The sequence below is a fragment of the Gambusia affinis genome, linkage group LG23 (assembly GCF_019740435.1).
Source record: "Gambusia affinis linkage group LG23, SWU_Gaff_1.0, whole genome shotgun sequence".
NCBI classification, from domain to species: domain Eukaryota; kingdom Metazoa; phylum Chordata; class Actinopteri; order Cyprinodontiformes; family Poeciliidae; genus Gambusia; species Gambusia affinis.
In genome coordinates, this window is record NC_057890.1 from 13963325 (window position 1) to 13977056 (window position 13732).

The following is a 13732-nucleotide window of genomic DNA, read 5'->3' on the forward strand; positions in this document are numbered from 1 at the left end:
CAGAACATTTGGCCAGCTGGTTTTATTGCTCTATCAAGATCAGAAATGTCTTTAAAGGGAAGATTGTGGCAGAAAGTTTTGATGAAACTTTACAATATTAAGAACTTCTTGAATTTAATTTAGCAGAATACAGATAATTGATAACATAATATTTCAAAACGCAACTGTAACCTTGAATGTTTTATTTCTAGAGTCTAGATCTGATTTGATTTGACACATGTGACTTACTGCATTCGTGTTAGTTGTGCAGGAGGATCCACTTCTGCTTTTCAGAAATGTACGTTGGTGTCTATTTGCAGCTATTTTCACATGCTAGTGTAAACATTGAGTGGCCAGCAGCAACTTAATTGAATTTAACGTGTCAAGAGGAGCATAATAGATCACCAAAAACAACCCAAAATTAAAACCATACTTAATAAAAACAAAACAGTTTTTGCAGCTGTGGGGAAACTTTCAGCTTGTTTTTTTTTACTGTGATCCCCCTTCGTTTCTGCTCAGCAGCTTGCAGGTGTTTTGTAGCACAATGCCAGGACACAAACACATCAACAATTCTCTAGAGAAGGAAGTGTTCCTGTACATCAGTCTGAGAAGGGTTATAAGGTAATTTCCAAATAATTTGATCTGGGAGTCCATTGTTTACAAGTGGGAAACATTTAAAACAGCTGCCTGTCTTTGCAGGAGAGGGTTTCTCAGGGAAATGGTATGAAAAACCCCCCACAGTGTGATTCCCTGCCTCAGTTAGCATTTCTGTTTCTTTTCTGATTATAAATGGCTCCCACCATAGAGTTTATATTTTAGGATTTCAACCTAAACCAAAATCAGGTTTAAATGCAGAAGCACAAGTTGAGCTGAATTTGACTTATTTCTGCAAATAATTACAAACTACACATCAATTTTCCCTTTGCTATGTTAAAACAAACCATATTTTCCTGGTTTACTTTAAAATGAAACATCATGAAACCAAAACTGAGGCTACACCAGAAGTTAAGAGGGACACGCCCTTAAAGCCTGCAAAGCAACTTCTGGGTAAATCATTTACATGTCGTGTTGATCCGAAGTTATTCAGCTGGAGTTACTGAAACTGCTTCATATCTTTTCACTTCTACCATTTCATCTGTTGGTTACCTGGAAGTTTGTCTTCCCCAGCGAAGCGCCGGCCTCCACCAACATCCGACACACTGCATGCTGCTTCTCTGAGGCAGCTTTGTGCAAGGCGGTCTCCCCCCTGCAGACACACAGGAAGGCTAAGCTAAATATAACTCTGTGGTTTGATAGTCGACGACATTAACAAGTAGACAACAGTGACGCAAAACTGACAGAAAACAACAATTAGCAGGACACAGATTGGATGCTGGTGTGAATTCACACAAATGTCCAACTATAAATATCTTAACTGGGTTCTTAAATGCCATTGAATAAAAAATGGACAATTTTCAACACATTTTTGACATCTAACCACATTTCCTGTAAATGGAGTGACTACACATGCTAGTGAGAAACATGCTAGTGGAGTTTAACATCAGCAAACCTTCATAATTAATACATAACGTGAACATATTTTCCAACCTACCTGTCTCTGTCGGTTAAATCCAGGAGAACTTTTGAACCTGCAGAGTAAGAAACAAAAAAATAAATAATAAAATAACATAAAAATCATCTACATTATTTACCAAATGTGTTAGAATAAAGTCCAGTTTCTCGCCTTGCTGCAGGATGAAGTTGACCAGATCTGTGTGTCCGTTCTGGGCAGCTAGATGTAAAGCAGAACAACCGCTGGAGTCTCTCACCAACAAGCTGACTCCTCGACGTACGCTATCCGTCAGCTGGACAGAAAATATGCCACAATGTACAGGAATCTTCAGGTTTTATGCAGAAAGTGGGAAAAATACATTGAAATCACATGCCACTTTTAAGAAGTGCTTTCAGGCAAACTTTGTATTATTGCTTTTAAATTTCTAATCCAAACCTTTAGAGGAACAATCCAGAGACAGAGTGATGGACTCAGACCTGAATCTTCAGAGTCACATTAAGACAGTTACAAAGTCAGCCTTCTACCACCTGAAGAACATTTCCAGGCTTTCATTTCCAGCGTATCACCGGGTTACAAAATGTTATGTTTGTTGCTTGTTTCATAATTGAACACTGAATGATGCAAGTCTTTATATCTGTTGCTGATGTTACGCCTAAATTTCCCTTTTGCGGGACAATATTTCTATTTTTAAATCACTTCCAACTGCCTTGTTACTGAAATATGCAATGCAAATAAACTTGACTAAGAAAAAAGAGGAAGTGCTTATGAGAAACCGGTGCAGTTTAAGAACCACCAAACCTCAAACTTCCGGTAAACTGCAAACGGAAATGAACGGAACACGCAACATTGCATCAAGTTCAAAGTGAACTCAGTTCAAAATCAACACTTTTAACATCGATTAAAATTCAAACCTGGCCAAATCGACGTACGTTCAGAGAAACGTTTTGTAAACAGATAAGACAAATATTGAGCTACTGAGCAGAAGTATGTTTGGTGGAGTGTTAGGTTGCATTCACACTGGAGTTTGAAGTGACCCAATTCCGATTTATTTTATTTTTTTTGCTTTAATTCGACCTTTATCCGATTTTTTTCATATCATTCTGAACAACACAAATCGGACTTTTTTCGACCCAGGACATTTAGACATCCGATACATATCCGATATTTTCAAATGTGATATGAATCTCAGAAGATCGCATTCATCCGACCTGAACGTCATTGATATTCGACAAACGTCACTATTCTGCGTCCTGATGCTCGCAAGCGGGAAGAAAATCAACAACCACGGTGGACCTTAATGAAGATTAAGTCGTTATATGCTGCTCCGGTTGGACAACAACTTCAAACGTGTAAGTTAAGTTCTGCCGTTAGCATCCATGTTTACTTCCGCAAACACTGAGCTCTTCTTCTTCTTTTTTATGGCGGTTGGTAAAACACTACTGAGCACATTGCGCCCTCTACTGGGACTGCGGGACACTTTAAGTCGTTTGCAGTTCACACTGTAGATCACATACAAGCCGCATGAATTTGGAAGTATGAACGACCACGCAATAAATAAATAAATAAATAAATAAATAAATAAATCCGATTTGAGAAAAAATTGGAATTGTAAATCACTTCAGGCTGCAGTGTGAACGTAGCCTCAGTCAGCAGCACATGGACTCATCCAGGTCAAATCAAGGTGAAACTCGGCCTCTGCATTCCAGAACTGACAACTCTAAGTTTTTGTTTGTATTATGGATGGATGGAGCTCATCAATGCTGTACCATAACATGTTGTTGCCATGTTGTTATGTTGTTGCCATAACATAACCATTACTCTCTCTTCCTGGGTCTGCTGCTTCTGGGGAAAGCAAAAGTGAAACTTGTTTTGTGCAATGTCATCTCTGCTTCGCCTGTTTCCGGAAAGCCAGCTCAAAGTTTTGTTATGACGAAAACTGTAACTAAAAGAACTGTGTGGAAATGTTTGGAAGCTAAAGATTTAAATCTACTCTGGACAAATATATGAAGTGGGCAGAATTATGAAGACACATGACTGTTTCAGATCATCAAACCTGGAATAATTTTCTCAAATCCCGACTAAAATACAGTCAAAAAAATTGTGGACTAAAAGCTAGCTTAGGGACAGGAGACCCAAAATTCAGCTAAGATAAATGATGTAAGATGAACCAGGTAGAACTATGATGCATAGATGTAGAGAGAGGATTTTTTTCGGAAGCTTGTTTGTGTAAAAATAACTTTATATTCAGAGATTTAGAGTTTTGGTTTCTGTATGTATGGGATGTGTTTTTATAAAACAAGGTGATTTATACTTCAGTTTAGGACACAAAGTTTAGGAGAAATGTTACAAATTATGGAATGAAAAATTAGTCAGACTTAATTAATTTAATGACTCAGAGGTGCTTTTGTTTAATAGAAATCCTAAACAGACTGGAAAATCCTGTGGATCACTCATGCAAGTCTATCCTAACTTAAACAAACAGGCAGAACTGGCTTTAGAGTTTTTAAGTCTTTGGACATTGTTTGTTTTTTTTCCCAGTGGAAAGTACCGTACCAGTAGAAGATCTCCAGTACTGGCAGCAGTTAGAAGAGCTGCAACAAAACACAAAGACACACAGCGAAGTCACGACAAGATCTCCTCACATGATTTCTGAAGCATTTCATTAGAAAGATCACATGTAAAAACAATCTGACTCATCGTGATTTAAAAGGTTCAACAGATCCAAACCTGTTGTCTCAGAAATAAACCACATGACTGTCTGACTCTTGGATAAAATGTGTTTCTAAAAGCAGCACATTAAAATGGTTCTATAGGCACTAAATAATCATTATCTACATGAAGGTGGCACTAGATAATTTTAATGTTGATGCAGAATTGCAGAATTAAAATGCAAAAACTTCCAGAAAGAAAAAAATAAGTTATAAATTGAGTTTATAATTGGATTTTGGAGCTTAAAACACAGGAATATTTTGTGCAGAAATGTCCTTTTTAACCTTTATGACGTGAAACTGAAAGCAGTGCAGAAAAATAAAGAGTGAAATGATGAGTAGTAAGAGGAAGTTCAGGGAATTCCTGACTGTAAATAACTAAACTTTGCTCCAGGGTTTCCTTTTATAACAAGACAAGTCCAGGCATGTCTCAGTTCATTCACTAGAAACAAGCAGAATGTGGAAATATTCTATGATTCTGGGTTTAATGATTCATAATTCAAAAATAACTTCTTAAAATTCTCTTGAACAGTTGAAACTGATTTAATGCACAACGAGTTGAAGAAGGGAAACGCAGTAATAAAAAGTAAAACACTCAGAAGTAATAAAAAGTAAAACACTCAGACTTTTACTTTGCAAAAAGTCGAATGGAAAAAATATAAAAAAATTCAGTACAGCAACGAGTTTACATTATTAATTCATTATATTTTAATTTTATTCTGTTCACTGCATGTTTTTTTTCCTTTTCAGATTAATTTTCTTGATCTAAAGTTTTTGTTTTTGTTTTCAAAAAAATCTAAAACTTCACATATGTTACACCATAAAACTATTATCTGTGCTATGTAGGTTTGGATTATATCATTATATAATATGGTTGCCGTGGGTTACCTTGTTCATCAGGTGTCAGAGGAGCCCTGAAAAAAAAAAACATAAAAAAGAAGAACAATTATTTCATTAAATGTTATCAAGCAGCAAATCTGGCTATTAAAAAAGAGAAAAGATTAGAATATATTATTTTTACTCAGGCTTTCCTTCCAGTGGTCCCATGTTAAAATGATACTGGAGGCTCTGTTGTGTTGCCACGGCAACCCCTTGGCATATTTACGCCATTTTTTAATCTATTGTCAAACATTTGCACCGAGAGCACGATTAAATGTTTCCAATTCCAATAAACAATAATAATGATTTTAAAACAGACAGTAAAGGCAAAAACCCCCTCAAAGTCAGCATTTCACAGGCGACATGAAATGACATTAAAAAATATTTTTCAGTTAAAAATTATTTTCCAGGCTTTAATTTTCAGACTTTTGTCCATTTTGGAAGCATAACACATGAATCTAAAACAGATATTTCTACACTAATTCAACCCTTTACCATGATTGAATGGCAATAAAGTCTGATAATATTTGTATTTTTCTTTACTTTTAAAATATGTGGAAATATTTAAACACAAATCTTTTCTAAAATTATTAACTCTGAACGTGCCTCAAAAATTTATTTCTCTTACCGAAAAAGTGATCCATTAAATAATAATAAAAAAAAAAAAAACAACGTGTCATTTGCTGAACAAATCCGTCATCTAGTGACATCTGGTGGTCAACAAAGGTAACTGCAGCCACATTTAACGCCTCAATGTATTCAGACCTCTTCATTAAAACATTCCCTGCTCTGAAGTCTGAAGCATTAAACTACTAAAAAGTACTAAAAGAAAAAGATTCAAATGAAGTTATTCTAAAAATGTTGCTTTAATACCCTGCAGTAGGTTCAACCACCAGATCTGGCATCCCAGCCGACGACGCCTGGCTCCCCACTGGTCCCTCATGGTCCAGGATGAAAACCTCGTCCTGACATATTTCTGTCACGAAGTGAAGATGCTCCTGCAGAAAACGGTCAGAGTGAAATAAGAACCTGTTCTCACCGGGCGTAGTGACGTCTGACTGCCATCCTTACCTGAGCTTTGTCGATGCGATAGAAACGATCAGCTGATGTCGCTGAAATCATAAGAAACAAAAACAAGTTGCTTAATAAGATTATACAAAATATTAAATGTGTTTTTGAAACTCACAGTCCAGGAAGCTCCAGTTAGGAGACAGTCTACTGGTTGAACTGGTTATGGGGACGCCTCTGATTTCATCCTGCAGGTAAAAAAATAAACAAAAAAACAAAAACAAACTATTTTATTATTGAACTAACAATTAAAAATACATAGATAGATACAGTTAAGCTGTTTTGAATTGTCTTTTCCAGATAAAAACGCACAAGGTGGAAAAAAGTTAGCAGAAAAGGAAAGAGTAGAGAACATAAAGGCATCAAAGGAAGCAAGGATGGAAAAGAAGAACGAATGAAGGAGAAACAAGAAGGATGGAAGGAAGGACAGCATTTAGGAAATGAAATAGGAAATTATCTCTGTAAATATAAGTAATTTTTCTTATAATCTGAAAAATAAATAAAATCCAAACTTTTCCAGACGGCATTGAAGCTCTAAATTTAAGAAGCTGGAAAAGATGTTTGGGCAATTTAATTTCCTATATTTTTAATATTCAAAACACATTTGTAAAAAGAGAATATAACTTAAAGGTGAAGAGATAAGAAAAAATTAATTCAGAACAGAAATTATGGAACGATCGAGATAAACTAAATCTCTCAATGCATTTAAAAGACAGTTTAAAACGTCTTCAGGATGAATTATTGGATGCTTTTTGTGTAGTTATTAGTTTTCTAAGTTTAAGTCTTTATGTAAATTGCGGCAAATATTCTTTCTGCTCCTTTTCATTTATGATTTATTTTAGTTGCTACTTGAACTGTTCATATTTACTGACTGGTGAATTAAATAAAAAATAAAATGAAATGAAATCATTGTAAAGAATGCAACATTTTTCAAATGAAAGGTATAACAAATCAAAACCTAAAAATAGAGCTGGGTGATATAACTTAGAAGAAAAACCTCAGTATTTTTCTTACAGCAGATCTGAATCTAATTATTTTATTTTTTAAAAATGAATCACAAAAACAACAAATGTTTTTATTTCAATCCTCCATTCTGTGATTTGTACGTCGGAGGTTTAGAGAATTTGTATTAAATCACGAGAATAAAGTCATAACACTAGCAAAATAAAGATGCAGTTTTACCAAAATAATATCTTAAAAGTACAAGAGAAAAGTTGTTTTAATGAGGAAATAGTCTTGATTTTTTTTTTTGTATTGGACCTCATAAAATTATCCCTTGATTCTTCTAAAAAATATTTTATTCTAGTAATATTAAGACTTTATTGTCATATTATTTTGACTTTATTTTCTATTCTTATATAAAAAAATGAAGGAAATTGTAGCCTGACTCTTACATTTTGTTATAGAGTTTAGCTGAACTCAAGATCTAAATAAAAAGAAGCTGTAAAACAAAAGGGGCAAAAAAAATCCTGATTTTTCTAAAACTTAAATTTTTAAAAACAAAAAAATTTATTTATCACCCAGCTCTACTTAAAGCCCCAAATGTCTTTAAATATTCCCTAACTGTCCCTCTCCAAGCGAAGTACCTGGTAGTGCACTCTGTGGCCAGTAGATGGCGCCTGGTGTAAATCCTAGCAGGCACAGCAGACAGGTTTGAAGGTTAGCAAGCAGCAGAAGAAGAAACAAAACACACAAACTTCCACACATGTTAAAGTCAAGAAGCTTTCAGCACATGAGGCAACCAGCTTAAAAAGCAGCGCTGCGCTGCGAGGTCACCTATAAATAACCCGGATCACACAGAGGAAGAAGAGGAAGAAGCAACAGAGGAGGAGAGAAAGCAAAGCGCCGACGAGCAGACGGCGATGATGATGAAGATGAAAACTTGCCTCTTGTAATCTGTCGATGTAAAGTCTGCAGGTCTCCAGGTCACAGTCGCCTCTCACAACCACAATGCCGACTGGGATTGCTGGGAAACACAACAAACACTTTAAATTACTTCCTCTTAGCACAGGGGTGTCCACAGTGCGGCCCGGGGGACATTTGGGGCCCTTGGGTCTCCAACTGGTCTTCAAAAATGATACAAATTTGGCTTTTCAATGCAGATGGAGACTTTTAATTTGTAATCAGGGTAAAAATTAACAATGTAATTTTCTTTTCCTGTGTTGTACATTGAAGTACAACAAAAAGTATTTTTCTAACTAAGTTTTAACAAAAGGTTGTTTCTTAAATTTGGCTAAATATAGCAAGCGTTTTGGAACAAAGTGACCCAAATCCTGTTCTTATTACTGAAAATAATACAGTTTAACACAGCCAACATGCTAAATCTGCTACGGCGTATTAGGAATGTAAAGGAAATAAAGTTGCACATTTTTGCCCCAAGAAATTGAGAGTAACCTCAACATTTTTTAGAAAAAACTTGGAAATTTACAAGAAATTTTTTTTTTCCCCTAATTTTTCTAGGGGGAAAATATCTGATCTGTAGATAGAGGTTTTATTTTAAAAAAAAAAAACCTTTTCAAAAATTTTCTTTTGAAGTTTTTTCTAGAAGTTTTATTAAAAAAAAAAAAACCTTTTCAAAAATTTTCTTTTGAAGTTTTTTCTAGAAAATTTCCAAGTGATTTTGTGGTTAATCACAAGATTTCTGAGTTTTTGGTGAAATTTTACTCGTACTGCTTTATATCAAAAAATTTTCAAGAAAACCTGTCAAATTTTTCCAGAAAAGAATTCCAAGTTTTTTACTAACTTGTGATTAATCACAAAACTTCTGAGTTTTTGTGAAAATTTACTCAGGTGTTCAAATTTTTCCTGAAAATGTTTTTATTTTTTAGAAAACCGGCCTTACAGATGTCTCGCAGTCGCTCCTTGTCGTATTGCAGCCTGTCGTACTCCTGCAGGCGGATCCGGTTCACCCGCAGCCGCAGACGGTCCGGAACCGCATGAGGGCTGCAAGGGAAGAACATGCCAGTGCATGTACGTGCACGCGCACGGATGAGACATCACACATGAAACGGAGCAGCGACCCGGAAAAGTATTCACATTTACAACCACAAACTTCAGTTTATTCAAATTGGGAAAAGGAAATAAAATCTAACGTGGTTTTTAAATGTTTGTATGAATAATAAAAAAATATTAGACATTTTCAAACTCAATCTGGATTTTTTAAAAACAATGTTTTATGGATTTTTAAGAACAAAATATTCACCATGTTTCTGCACAAACATGGTGAATACAAACAAAGATGGCTTCCATTTCTGCAATTTGATAAAAGTTTTTTTGTTTGTTTTTTTTTACATTTGGATAAAAATGTGCATTCCTTTAGTGAACTCTTGATCTTTTATAGATAAAATTTTTCAATTAACTCATCAATAATTAATAGCAAAAGGTTCTTAATAGGAGTTTTTTTTATTACTTCTCTGAGACTATTTTTAAAATCTGTTAATTATGAAATGATTAATCATGATTAATTATTGTTTCAGTCATAAATGCATTAATTTAATATTTGAAGAGTTAGGAATAGCAATGTGTTTTTTATGCACTCAGAAATGGTCGAGTTAAACACCAAGAAATAAAAGGGTGTAGATTGAGTTTTTAATTAACTCAAAACCAAAGTAATGTTTTGTGTATTACATTTTACCTTTCTGTTCATTTCCGTTTACTTCACAACAAATGTCATCTCAAGGCACTTTATAAAAAATAATTTCAGAAGTTTCAACCTAAGGAAACCCAGCGTTGAAATTACCTTCTATTTTTTAGAAACTCAGTTTCTAATCTTTTAAATGATGAAATAAAGTCTGAAATGTAAACATATTCCCTGCTCAGGGTTTCCACGCTGCAAAAACACAAAATATTACCAAGTATTTTTAGTGCAAATATCTTAGTACACTTCAAATAATACAAAACTAACTTACCAGCGACTTCTCAGTCAGAAATAGGAGCTTGTTTAAACTAAATAATTCCTTAATATTGATAAATAAGTTCTAGTTTCACCAATGTTTTAACCTATAACAAGACATTTTCCAATGTTATATAAGTGAAATAATCTTTCTAATTAGGTGACTTCATGAGTAACTGTGGTTTATATTTGTACATTTTCCCACTTCACATTAAGCTCCACTGATGTTTATGGTTGTAATGTAACTTTAAGAGGCTTGGCTACTTTAGCAAGGCACTGCATGTAGTTTGTATTTACGCTCACATGCACACACAGACACTCACAAATCACAACTAAATCTGAACTTCAGAGACATTTTTGCAACGTTTAGTTCCTGCTGTCTGGTTCTCCTCTTAGCTAGAGCCTTAAAAGATAAAGTCTCACTAACTGGAGGCTGTAAAACATTTTTAAATCTAATTCAGCACAATATCAAATCTGAGCTCTGGTGATGTTTCAAAAGATGCTGGAAAAGAAAAAAAACCCCGAAACATCGGAAACTGTCCCTGAATCTCAACATGTTACCTTTAAAAGAAATGTTTAAAAAACTCACTTTTATCACTCAGATATTATATAAATTGGTATTTTTGTATGGAAAGACCAAAGACATCACATTGAGGGGAGATCTAATAAAAGCAGAGCTCACAGTAAAGTTAAAGGGACGACAGCAGGAAAAGAAGCACACTGAGAAGACGTCAGCATGCCGCCAAACACTTCCTCGCTTCAGTAAACACTTCCTGTACAAACAGACACTTACATTCAACACAGCACAGCAGTCTGACCCATATTTGATGCTTTAAAAATATACATATATACAAAAAACCTGCTTTACGTTTTGAAATGTGTACGAACAGACTTATGAACTTTTGCTGTTGCAACACAAACATTATTGCTTGTAATCATAAAAGAAACATTTTCATAAACTCTAAAGCTAAAATTGGTCTTTTTGTAATAAATTCTTCTATATTCTTCTGGTCTAAACACGTTTTGATCCTTCTGAACGGATTAAGACAAAACAACTAGCAATTATGAGAGTTATCAAATAATTTATCAATTATGCTGAAGATTAATCGGATAAAAATAACACATTTTTTTAATCAAAGCTTTAAAAAGGTTGGAAATAAATAATTCAATTGCTTTTTTAAATAGCAAAATAAACAGTTTATTGCCTAAAATGTAATAACATAGTGTAGATTTATTATTTGTAGATGCAAAGGACGCATCTGCAGCTATAAAATACTTTATCAACTTGTGAAGCTAAACTCTGTCACTTAAGAAGTTCTGAGTAAAACATAGAAAGTTTTTTTATTTAAATGCAAAATGTATATAAGTTCTGAAGAGTTCTGGCCTAATCACTGCTCTGAGCTTGTTGTTCCTTCAGCAAATGGCCTTTTTTAGAGTCTGTACTCCATTTAATGATTAATCGATTAATAAATTAGCTGACATCATTTATGGTCACATTTACTGCCAAAGATAAGCACAAATTATATCAATCACAATTAATCATGATTAATATAATTAATTGTTTCAAAGAAAATGCACAAAAATAAACTAAATTACACCAGACTGTAAATGCACCACAACGTTCAAATCTACCAGAATGTTTATGGTCACATTTATTGTCATAGATAAGAACCAATAATGCAGAAATAATTGTAATTATTTCTAAATTAGCAGCACAAAATCTTTTATTGTTACTGCAAAATCCTGGTGAGACTGATCAATGTGAAAAGATACTTAACGAGTGGAGAAACGGCTATTTATTGATATTTAACAGTTTGTTAATGGATTTTATCAATACATTTTGGTGCAACTGGCCCTTTAAGAACATTTATGATCTTAATATTAGTTTTACACCTCTAATATTTTGTGACAAATCACTTAAGGAATTATCTTATTGTTGCTAAAATACTATTTTCTGTTATTTGAAGTGAGTACGTGAGATTCTCTTTTATTTCAAATTCTGTAATGTTTATTACCTGGAAACTATTTAAAACCCAAAAGTTTTCCTCACTGAAATCCCTTACCCAGATTTGACTTTTGCTCAGAACATTATAATTAGCTAAAAACCAAACTGTAGTAAAAGCTGCAGTGATTTCCGTGACACGGCCTTCAAATATGGGCCAAACCTGACGGATAAAACGTGACGGCACCTTTTCATTCGCGCCGACGTGCACAGAGACACGCGAGCGTCCAGCGACAGGACAGGGGTTAGAGGTACTTACACAGAGAAGGAGTCGGGGGGAGCAGAGAGGCGGCGCAGATCAGCTGCACACACCTTCTGAATACTACGGCCGCACAAACGCAAACAGACACGACAAAGACGGGAGAGAGGACGGACGGACGCATGGTGGTGGAGAGGGAAGACAACAGGAAAGAAAAAGAAAAGGTGGGGAAAGTGTGTTGGACGGATGAAGAAAATAAGAAAAGGATGGAGAGGAGGAGGGAAAGATGGAGAAAATCCCAAAAGGTAAGTCGACAAACATTGATAGCACAGTCCCATAGCAGTGACACTAAATACTACAACAAGAAGCTAAAGTCTCTACTCTTCTTTCTACCACAAAAGGCTGGGCGATCAACTGATTTTATTTTTTGAAAATTAAATTTTTTTGGGGGGGAAAATCTGGTTTTTATTCCATTAATATGCTCTCTGGGTTGTCGGCCATCTTGTATGAGTAGCGTGTTTTGCCGTTTCTATTTATTTGGACTTTGAATTCAGATCAACTCTACGATGGGAGAGGCTACCATTATTTAAAAAAAATAAAAATAAAGTAAATTTTTTCCCCAAAAAATTTTGACTTCTCAGATCAAAAGTCTGAATTTTCTTTTTTGAGTGGACCTAAAGCAGCGGTCCCCATCCACCGGGCCGCGGCCCGGTACCAATTGGTCCACGGACCGGTACCGGGCCGCAAGAAATAATTAAATATGTCCGTTCTATGTATTGAGTCTGGAGGAGCTTTTATTTTGAAAATCCTAAACCGGATGCTGTCGGTTCCGTCTTGCGCGCCAACATGCAGCAGAATGAGCAAGAAAGAACAGCATCGGTCTTGGTCCTTACAACGCGCACCAGCCCCGCTCTCACACTTTTAGTACAGCGTGTGTATTAACACACACACACACACTGTACTAAAAAGTTTGGGGACCACATCAATTCAGGCATTTTCTAGAAAACAAAAAGAAATATCTGAATTTCAAAAGTCAAAAATTTGCTAGAAATGTTGAGATTATTTTCTAATTTGTAATCAGGATAAAAATTACTAATTTTCTTTTCTTGTGTTGTACATTGAGTTCCTTAAGTTCCAAAAGTCAGAAAAAGTTTTACTTTTTTCTAGAAAATCTTTGAAATGAATCTCAAAATCTTTTGCAACAGGAATAGAGTTGAAATAATACCAGAACAAAATCTTTATATTTGCAGAATAAATTTGTAATTTTATGAGAACTCAGACGCAAAAAATAAATTAACTAAATATTAATTATCTGAGCTTTTTTTTCCCATTAAAACATCTTTTTCTAGTAGAACTTAATCTTTTCCTACACTATCCTTCACAGAAGTGATGACTGAAATAAAAGAACATTTTTTGAATAAAGTGAGAAAAAAAGTTGAATAAATCAAAAATT

The 13732-nt window shown here is 34.7% G+C and overlaps 1 protein-coding gene across 3 annotated transcripts in view; it reads right to left on the reverse strand.

The window, feature by feature from the left end:
* Positions 1-13732, reverse strand: part of dgki (diacylglycerol kinase, iota) — a 79711-nt gene that overhangs the window by 5366 nt on the left and 60613 nt on the right. For 2 of the 3 annotated variants that reach the window (XM_044107795.1, XM_044107797.1), the window contains exons 23-34: positions 12340-12402; positions 9029-9129; positions 8073-8152; positions 7773-7817; positions 6305-6374; positions 6190-6230; positions 5992-6116; positions 5128-5153; positions 4085-4122; positions 1703-1823; positions 1571-1607; positions 1126-1225 (exon numbers count right to left, since the gene is read on the reverse strand). In XM_044107795.1, the coding sequence (XP_043963730.1) occupies positions 1126-1225; positions 1571-1607; positions 1703-1823; positions 4085-4122; positions 5128-5153; positions 5992-6116; positions 6190-6230; positions 6305-6374; positions 7773-7817; positions 8073-8152; positions 9029-9129; positions 12340-12402 (847 nt within the window). The remainder of the gene's footprint in view (positions 1-1125; positions 1226-1570; positions 1608-1702; positions 1824-4084; positions 4123-5127; positions 5154-5991; positions 6117-6189; positions 6231-6304; positions 6375-7772; positions 7818-8072; positions 8153-9028; positions 9130-12339; positions 12403-13732) is intronic. The other variant, XM_044107796.1, reaches the window with a different exon arrangement.